The 9,903-nt window shown below is 45.7% G+C and overlaps 1 protein-coding gene across 1 annotated transcript; it reads right to left on the bottom strand.

Moving 5' to 3' along the window:
* Positions 1-1,255: 1,255 nt before the first annotated feature.
* Positions 1,256-7,767, bottom strand: EBP (EBP cholestenol delta-isomerase). The gene is made up of 5 exons (XM_066615333.1): positions 7,700-7,767; positions 5,626-5,993; positions 5,032-5,068; positions 3,494-3,624; positions 1,256-2,231 (listed from the first exon to the last, which is right to left on the bottom strand). The coding sequence occupies exons 2-5, from the start codon at positions 5,939-5,941 to the stop codon at positions 2,020-2,022; spliced, it is 696 nt and encodes a 231-aa protein (XP_066471430.1). The 5' UTR covers positions 5,942-5,993; positions 7,700-7,767; the 3' UTR covers positions 1,256-2,019.
* Between the last annotated feature and the right edge of the window lie 2,136 nt (positions 7,768-9,903).

Genomic DNA, 9,903 nt, shown 5'->3' with positions numbered 1-9,903 from the left:
CTCCCCTCACGGGGGTCGTTCCGCTTGGAAACCGGTTCCAGTGAGGCAAAGGGGGGAGGCGACCGTGTCGTCACAGTAACGCCCTCAGGAAGGCTGAGCGGTGGACTGCTGGGCTGCAGCGGGGAAGGCCTGGAGTCTGCAGAGCCCAATCTCATGCATGTCTACTCAGGAGTAAGTCCCATTGTAGTCAATGCGGCTTACTCCCAGGTAAGCGCGGATAGGGTTACAGCCTCAGAGCCCAATCCTCTGCATGTCTACTCGGGAGTAAGTCCCATTGTAGTCAATGGGGCTTACTCCTAGGAAAGTGGATAGGATTGCAGCCTTAGAGCCCAATCCTCTGCTTGTCTACTCAGGAGTAAGTCCCATGATAGTCAGTGTGGCTTCCTCCCAGGAAAGTGTGGATGGGATTGCAGCCTCAGAGCCCCATCCTAGGCATGTCTACTCAGGAGTAAGTTCCATTGTAGTCAATGGGGCTTACTCCTAGGAAAGTGTGGATAAGATTGCAGCCTCAGAGCCCAAGCCTCTGCATGTCTATTCAGGAGTAAGTCCCATTGTAGTCAGTGGGGCACACCTCCAGGTAAGTGTGGATTGGTTTGCAGCCTTAATCTGTTGTGAGCAAACACACAGGCTTGTGGTATCACAAAGATTGACACGCTTATTGCAGCAGACACCTTTGGACAGTAGTCCACAAATGCTTATGCTACAAAAGAACTTGTTAGTCTTCAAAGTCCCACAAAACTGCTGGGTTTTTCCTGACCAAAAGTTTCCTTTTTGGAAGCACTTTAGAAGTATGGTTGAAGCTAAGCTTTTGTGGGTAGAACTTGCAGTGCAAGTTTATTTATTTAAAGGGTTTATACTCGCCTTACCTCTGCCCAGGTTGCAGCATGTTTGACTCAGAAGTCCTAGTAAGTTTGAATGTGGTTCTGTTGATAAAGTTATAGCAGATCTATTGTAAGTCCAAGTAGTTCAATGGGGCATACCTCCCAGTAAGCATGCATAGGATTACAGTCTTAATACTCTCTTAATACAGAGAGAGTATTAATACTTAATACTCTCTTAATACAGTCTTAATGGAAAGGAGAACAAAGAACTGGTTTCAAGTGTTGCAGAGCCCAACCACTTAAGGTAACTATTTAATCATTCAATTGAAACCTGCAGTCCTACAAAATTCCAGATGATTTCTGCTGAGCACAGGCTGCCCATGGCCTCCTTAGACGTTTCTCCCATTTATAAATATCAAGTTTCACCAGACATGTAAGCGGTCAGCTATCATCTATTTTAAAACTGTCACGTTCATGTACAAACAAATCAGTTCCACAGCACATGTAAAGTATTCAGTCATTTGTTTAAGCTGAAATTTGTGGGTGAGGGTCAGCTGAAGTACTGGTTACAAAAATATCCCACAGGGAAAGACAGATCCCAGTTAAAAGAATTCACAGACACAACCCAGGCTGTGCTGCAGGCACAACACTGGAGAATCATAACATAGCTTGAAAAGAAAAAGTGGGAAAATCATGGAGATGAATGGAAAGAAGCCCATCAAGCCAAATAGTGAGTTGAAAGCATAACCCAGCTGTATATTTCCAGCATGCCATCACCACACCACATTTAGCAGTTCTTTGCAAACAAAAAAAAAAAAATCAGGTATCCAGATTCACAGAATTGTATTGTGCTTCTTTTGTCATTCTTCTCAGTGCACTTCCATTGTTGAGCACTTACTCTCAAGTAAGGTGGCAGAGGATTGCAACTTTAGCCTTAGAGCAATGAGTATGTTAGAAACAAATGAAGAGCAGCTCCCACAATGGTTTCCCCACTGTACTATTTAAATCTGGAATGTGAACAGGATCTTTGACAGCAGGTTGAGTCAGGTGGGGGGGGGGGAAGAGGATGGCCACCTCAGACAGTGGAGGAGAAAGTGGCCATTGAACCCCTGAATGATTACAGTGCTGTCCTAGCAACACAATGTAAGAGGATGGAACAGTCACATCTTTTCTGAATCACTATGTGGATTTATGTATGTCAGTGCTTCTTGAACTTAGTAGTATCCATTGCCTTCTGGCAAGCACTCAGATGTTTCCAGGCATCCAAGATGAGGGCAAAGGGAATGATAATCCACAAGCCATTCATGAAGACAAAGTAGAACCAGAAGTAGATTGGATGGTATATCTCACTGTGGCTGAACCCTTCGCGGTACTCAGTGTAAAAGTAGAGAACATCTCCATACAGCTGACCTAAGGTTAACAATAGGGAGACAAGATTGATTAGAGCAGGGTAAAAGGGTACTCAGAATCTAAACCACTGGTAACTAGTCAAATGAACGAGTAAATGCAGTTGGGGATAGTGGTACCTGGGAGTAAAAATGAATGTGTGAGGTTTTTCTTTGAATGAAATTTCTTTATTTAAAACATATAAGACTCCCCAGCTCACATTTCTCCAAGACATGCATGTTCCTGTCTTCTCCCCTACTCCCAAATTATAACAAACATTGACTTGTCTAAGATATAACATGCCGTTTAGAATCTAAAAATAGCACAGTATCAGTTGGGATTTTAGATACAATGCAGATTTAGGGGCATCAGATAGATAAAGATAAGGTCCACAGAACAAACATAATGAAATGCGATTCCTACTTTAACCTCTCTGAAAATTACTGAGTATTTTCAGTACTGCCCCAAGAGGCCCAGTAAACTGAGACCATTTATAGTCAGAGAATTAAAAAACTCTCTAGTTCTATGCTGATGTATGCTAAGGTAGGTAAGTGATATGATAAAAGTAAGTGCAGAGTGCATGAATGTAGCCTCTCAAGCACACTAATATACTCTTAACAATGTATAGTATATTAATTATAACATTGTTTTTAAGGTACCTAAACATACACATTTTGGAACTAGTTTGTGGACTTCTCAAGACCACAGAAGTTAATGGGAAAGCCCTCACTGAAGTGTCATTGTATATAAGGAATATTAGTAAAAGCTGCTTTGGAGCACAGAGAAATAGGATGCACTTTTAGACCTGCATTTCCTGTTTTTCATACTTGTTTGTACACTCAATGTGCAAATTGGTGAACGTTTTAGAACAGAAAACACAGATCACATGTCCTGCTTGTTCCTGCTTCTCATTCCATAACACTGGAAGCTAAGATATGAGGGAGAGAGAGAGGCAAGTCAGCCCAATGGAAATATAAAAGAAGGGATATCAAGAACTGGTTTTGTAGATGGGGAACATATCTTTGAGAAGAAAGGAAAGGAGTTTAATGGGAACACAGGAGGAAGATGGGGCTGGACAGGACAGCAGGAAGACAAAGGGAAAATGAAAAAAATGGGGGTGGTGGCTATCAGCAATAAGGAGGTCCCACAGCAGTATCTTCAGATATTCTTTCATTTAGGAGACATGCTTACAAATTGCCTCCTAATGCAAATTAGAAACCTGTCGCTATATACTTTACTAGATCAAAATAGTTAGGGATTTGTCCCAGTGTTTGTCTCATACCTACCCAGCGACACTATCAGTTGCAATACAAACCGGTGGGGCAAGCCCCAAAGAAATGCCAGCACAGTCCAGAGGCTGAGGGGCCCCCAAAAACAGGCTGTGATGGTCTCCACACAAATGGTGAAATTGTCTTCTCTGCAGAGGAAAGAAGGAGATGGAAATCACATAGGGGCCCAGAGGCGTCTCAACTTTTAATTTAGACTCAGTAGCCTTTAAGCAACATTTGCCTTCTACCTAATATATACTAAGAGTTGGCAAAAATAATAATGATATGTCAACATGAAATTCATTAGTTGGCTTCTTGCGATCCAAATTTATTTCCCTGATTTTCGGCGCTGTAATGGGGATGCAGGTGGAGGAGCAGCTTGCTTTTCTGCTATCTGATGTAAATTCTGATCTATCGCTCAGGGTGGCCCGTTTCTGTCATGCTGCACAGTTGGCAAGAAAGAAAATTGAGAGTATAAATGATTGATGAATAAATGATGAGATGATTTTATGATTTTATATATGTGTAAAGGGATGTTGGTTTTAATTTTGTGTATTTTGTTTTGTTGTTTTGTGAGTAGCTGGTCGGATGACCGTTAATAAAGTATCTATCTAGTTGGCTTCGGATTCTCTCAGTACTATAAAGCGCTATATAAATTCTAATTATAATAAACACTGTGCTTGTCCATTTGGCAGGCAGGAAGAGGCAAGGGAGTGCTGGGTCTCTTTCATAGCTCAGCTTTGCTGCCAAAGCAATGGGCCAAACTCCATGAGGTTTTTCTTCCTTTAAAATGAATGCTAAAGATAATAATCCCTGTAGCCTATCATCTGAGGAAATGGTAGAAGAGATGAGCTAAGTGAATTGCAGATATTATGAGAGTTTCAACTGTATTTACATTCTTGCTACTTTTTGAAGTTTTTCTATTCCAAGTGTTTTGGTGCTGATCTTTGCAGGACTTACAGCCCAATCCTATTGGGCTCTACTGCCGCCAGAACTAGTGCTCTGACAGTGGTAGATGCTTCACAGCTGTCGTAAATGGTGCTCTGGAAGCACGTGGAGTTGCACACTTCCAGTCTGCTGCCAGAGAGGCTGTGGAGGCCCAGTGCATGATGGTAGGGAAAGGAGCAGCTGATGATGAAGGCAAGTTGGCAGGGTGGGCAGAATGGGAGGAGGCATGTTGGGTGGGAGGGGGTGGCACCTGATGTGGGCAACTTGCATCAGATGCTGTCTGCTCTGATACACCCCCTTTGTCTGCTCGTCAGCTAAAGAGTTGGCACAGGACCAAGGAGACCCATTGGCGATCAGGAAGCTTATAGAGGAGCAAGGAAAAATGTTTTCCCTTTCCCCTCCCAAGCCTTCCAATCTGCCCCCTCCCCACCATAGTATGCTGCACAGCTATGGGTCTAAAACTGCAATCGTTTACAGACTTAAATTCAGTGGGGCTTACTTCAGAGCAGACACACATTGGAATGTACTGTAAATCCTTTTTTCTGCAAATGATGCAGACTAAGTAAAACATACAATTTCTTATTTGCCACCTCAGAGCCAACACTCACGTGATATATCTGCTGTCACCTTTGGCATATTCCTTCCCTGTAACACGGTGAGGAGAGAGAATCAGTTGAAATAATGGTTATAATAAAGAAACAACATTTCACATGGCCTGCTCAGGAAAACAGGACCAGGGCAGCACTATGGCATGCACACAGTTCTGTATCCTTTCCCAGAAGGACTCATCTGGATGCAGCAACCATTTTATAATTGCTCAAGGGGAAGACAACATTGAAACTCAAAGCTTTTTCAGTTTTGCATCCCCTCCCTGTTGCCCCATTCCAGAGATGCATCCTGCAAGCTGCCTGCATCCACAGTACATGAAGACAACTAGCTGGAAAGTCACCAATAAATCAGAAACTTCCCTTGGAAGCTTCCCTACTGCATCATGCTTAGGGGTAGAGTCCCCAGATGTTCTGCATTCAACCTCCCCCTCCAGCCTATCCAATTATATTATTAACTGCTAGGGACCAGAAGACTGCCATCCAAGCCCTTTTTACAAATTATATCTTCATATGCATTTGCATTGTAAGCCACTTTCAGTGGTGATCTTGGCTGAGAAGCAAGGTAGGAATTAAAATGAATAAACCTCATCTTACAGAGCTGTGAGAGAAAAGACTGGTCCCCTGCAATTTCCATGTAGTACAGGCTAAACCAGCCTTCGATAACCCCATGAATGAAGCCACAGACGGCAAACCAAGAGATCGCTAAAGAGCGCCAGGTTCCCAAAGGGCCAACTGTCCTGCTCCGCCACGCTGTTGCTAGCCATGTCAAGATGAGGACAGCTCCTGAGGCAGAGAAGAGGAAAGCCAAGATCTGCCACATGGGGCGGTCATTTGGGACGTAGTGCTGCAGCTCCAAGTTTCGAGGCCAATAAGGATGAGGGACAGCAAGAGTTTTTGCTTCGAGCCCCATGGCAGTCTCAGAGAAAGTAGAAACTTAGTTGCCAGGACAAGTGCCCTTCCTCCTACAAGGAAATGAAAAATATCAGTAATGAAAAGGAGAGATACTAGTGTAATGAGCCCAGATTCACAGAACACAATTGAAGAGTGACAGTAGACTAGGCAGGGCAGGATAATGACACAGCATATCTTCCAAGATTGTTTATTTAAATCAGTTGGGGGGGATTATAGCAACCAATGTGGGTGCATATTTACAGCTAAAAAACACATGGTTTTAAAACATTTAAAACGATGCTTCACATTGCACTTTTTCCTTGCCAATTTAAATCACCTTGATTTAACCCAATCCATCCTGCAGTGAATTCCATAAATCAATGGTGCATCTTGTGCAGAAGTTCCTCCTTTTGTCTGTCCTGAATCTGCTGCCAGTAAGTGTCATTGGGTGACCAATGGCAGATGTATTAAAGTTCTCTTTCCTCACAGAGAAGGTGCTCCAGTCCTCCCACCATCATCATTTTAGTTGTCCCTTTTCCATCTCTTTTTTCTGAGATGGTGTTGCCCAACTCCATGGTGTTGCCTAATTTAGGACATGGTGTTTAGTAAGTTCTGGCTGCTCCATCTCTGAGACGGGGCAACCAGAACTTACTAAACACCATGTCCTAAATTAGGCAACACCATGGAGAGTCAGTGATAGCGCAACACAATTGTGGGAACAAACAGTTTGTAACTAATGTGACCTAGGGCGCAATCCTAACTCCTTATGTCAGTGCTTTCCAGCACTGGCATAGCAGTGCCAATGGGATGCGTGCTGCATCCTGCAGTTGGGTGTCACTCACTGAGGTCTCCTCAAAGTAAAGAAATGTTTGTTCCCTTACCTCAGAGCTGCATTGCCCTTATGTCAGTGCTGGAAAGCACTGACAGAAGGGGTTAGGATTGTGCCCCTAGATAAACTTCTGCTGAGTTAGCAAATCCTAACAGAAGACCAGTTGTTGCTGGATAGAAAGCAGTCCTAAAAAAATTCAGAAATCAAGAAAAGGAAGGGTGTGGATAAGAGTGAATGGGTGGGAACAAGACTAGGATCATAATGCTTAGATATGGAGCCCTGCTTGCTCCAGAAAAAAAAGCCTGGCCTGCTTGCTTGCCTGCCTGCCTGCCCTTTGTGCAGCAGCTCCTTGTCCCTCTTCTGCAAAATAAGCGGGAAAGCATTCCAAATCTCAAACCTGCTCTGCAGCACCAGGCCAAAGTTCCACCCTAGGCACTTGAGCCATTCAGCCAGCACCAACACAGGGCACAATCCTAATCAGGTCTACTCAGAAGCAAGTCCTATTTTGTTCAATGGGGCTTACTCTCAGGAAAGTGTGGTTAGGACTACAGCCACAGACTGCCAAGCAACACAGCAAGGGTTTGAAGGTGGGTCTGATCTCTAACTTGGGGCCCCATCCTATCCAACTTTCCAGCACGGGTGCAGTCCCAAGTAAGAGAACAAATGTTCCCATTCCTCCAGGAGGTCTCTGTGACTACCTACCCACCACAGGATGCAGTGCATGCCCCATTGGAAAACTGGCTAGGACTGGGCCCTTGGTCTGGGTGGCAGTCAGCTGAACGGTCTCAGAAGAGCCGCTGCTGCACCCGCCATGAGGGAGCTGACTAGCGATCCTTAAAGCTGCACGCTTCCCAGGAGGAGAAAGTCGGCGGGGGCGGCTTCTAAGCCCCCGGAGACCACCAGCACCTCTCGCTTCCCCAAACGCGGTCATGAAACCTCAAGGCTCACCTGCCTGCAGCTGGTCCTGCGCCTCCGCAAACAGCGCACGATCCCTGAAGCCAGCCAAGCTCCCCCTCGGTCTGCCAAGGAGGAGGCATCCAGCCAATAAGCTGATGGCGAGGCGGGGAAGGGATGCCGCGCCCCCCCCCTTGGCCTCCAACAGGATCGAGCACTCTGACATCACGAGCCAGCTCGGCAGAGCGATTGGCTGCAGGGCCGGTGAGGCGATGTGGGTTCATGCCATATAGTCCGCGGCTGCTTCTCTGGGGCGGAGAGCTTTAGAAAAGCCTAGACTCCCACACCCCCCCCATTTGGCTTGACTCGCCACAAGAACACAAGAACAGCCCCACTGGATCAGGCCATAGGCCCATCTAGTCCAGCTTCCTGTATCTCACAGCGGCCCACCAAATGCCCCAGGGAGCACACCAGATAACAAGAGACCTCATCCTGGTGCTCTCCCCTACATCTGGCATTCTGACTGAACCCATTCCTAAAATCAGGAGGTTGCGCATACACATCATGGCTTGTACCCCATAATGGATTTTTCCTCCAGAAACTCGTCCAATCCCCTTTTAAAGGCGTCTAGGCTAGACGCCAGCACCACATCCTGTGGCAAGGAGTTCCACAGACCGACCATGCGCTGAGTAAAGAAATATTTTCTTTTGTCTGTCCTAACCCGCCCAACACTCAATTTTAGTGGATGTCCCCTGGTTTTGGTATTATGTGAGAGTGTAAAGAGCATCTCCCTATCCACTCTGTCCATCCCCTGCATAATTTTGTATGTTTGCCGTTTGCCTTCGAGGCTTAGGCAGGCAGGGACCAGCCCTGCGCGCGGCTTGGTGCAAGCACCCGGTTTTTGCACGCAGCAGGGCTCTAGCAGGGGGAGCTTGGTGGCAGCCTGAACTGTGGCTGCCTTGCATGGGAGATTAAGTCAAACCAGCACGTGCAGAAAGCAATGGGGACCCAAAGACCACTTCCTTCTCTGGCCTGGGGCATTGGAAGTGCGGGTCGGCAGCCTTTCTGAGCATCCCCAAACTCCTGGATTTATACGGAAGCCTAATTGGGGGGGGGGGAGTTGATCAGTCCCAGCAGCAGGGCTGGGAAAAGGGGTGATGAACCTTTTCTTTCTCTGCAGGCTAGTTTTGCCCTCAAAGGGCGGATAAGAGGACGCCAAGGGTGGGAAAGCGGGCTGGGTCGGTAGAGTGCGCGGATAGCAAAAACGGACTTCATTCATGGAAAGGACTAACCATCCCCTTCTCCTCCCACTGCTCTGATCTGGTGGACAGTTCCCGCACACAGTTTCAGTTACACTGGGCTACACTGCAGGGTCGTTGTAAAAGCTACCCTGCCTAAGTTATTCTGCCTTGCAGCATGTGTACAGTATTTGCATTCTCGTCGTGGGACAACTTCTTAAAATTACACTTGTACACAAAATAATATGTGAGAGTCCGACTTTCTGTTTGTGAGAGGCTTCTCAGCAAACATCTGGCTGCAACTTCAAGCATACTTTCCTTCCTGATAGTAAAGTGAAGAGTTAAAGACTAATAATACATTTATTGTAGCATAAACTTGTGGACTACCAGTCCACTTTGCATGACTTGTTACCTCCAATAAATCTTTTAGTCTCAAAGGTACCAAAACATACTTTTTTTTTGACAAACCTGGTTGTTTGCCTGGGAGTAAATCCTACTGAACTCATGGGACTTGCTTAGCTTAGGCTTGGTCTGTAAAGGCAAGGGATGCAGAAATCACTGGCTGTAGTGCAGCCATTTTCAACCACTGTGCCGTGGCACACTGATGTGCTGTGAATGGTCCCCAGGTGTGCTGCAGGAGTTTGGTGAAGGGTTATTTATTAATAGGACCATTGGGGATATGAGCCCCCCACCAACAGCAAGGTGTGCCTTGTCAATTGTCTAAAAACCAATGGTGTACCTTGACAATTCTAGTACTTTGTCAGTGTGCCATGAGACAAAAAAGGTTGAAAATCACTGATGTAGTGATTTGAGTAGATGTGGTTGCTATGAAATCTTTCCTATCCTTCATTAGCTTGGAATTGGTCTGTCTAACTTGGATAGGTCTATCGGTCTATCAGTTGCATGTTAGTAGGTGAAGGAAGCTCCTCTGAGCATGTGCAGAGTGCTCCGTTCCATAATCTGTCTGAACGTCCATGTTTTTGCAGTTTAGGTTAGGACCGCCACATGCTTTGTTTTGTT

The sequence above is a fragment of the Tiliqua scincoides genome, chromosome 2, assembly GCF_035046505.1.
Source record: "Tiliqua scincoides isolate rTilSci1 chromosome 2, rTilSci1.hap2, whole genome shotgun sequence".
Classification (NCBI taxonomy): Eukaryota; Metazoa; Chordata; class Lepidosauria; order Squamata; family Scincidae; genus Tiliqua; species Tiliqua scincoides.
The sequence above is the reverse complement of the archived record's forward strand: the minus strand, read 5'-3'. Positions and strand labels throughout refer to the sequence as shown.

Excerpts from the sequence above, each read along its gene's own strand:
- EBP (XM_066615333.1), bottom strand. The coding sequence starts at position 5,941 with ATGGGGCTCGAAGCAAAAACTCTTGCTGTCCCTCATCCTTATTGGCCT. Across the intron at positions 5,069-5,625 it reads GTCTTTTCTCTCACAGCTCT|GGAAGGAATATGCCAAAGGT; the intron begins GTAAGATGAGGT and ends ACCGTGTTACAG. Across the intron at positions 3,625-5,031 it reads GGTGACAGCAGATATATCAC|AGAAGACAATTTCACCATTT; the intron begins GTGAGTGTTGGC and ends TTTCCTCTGCAG.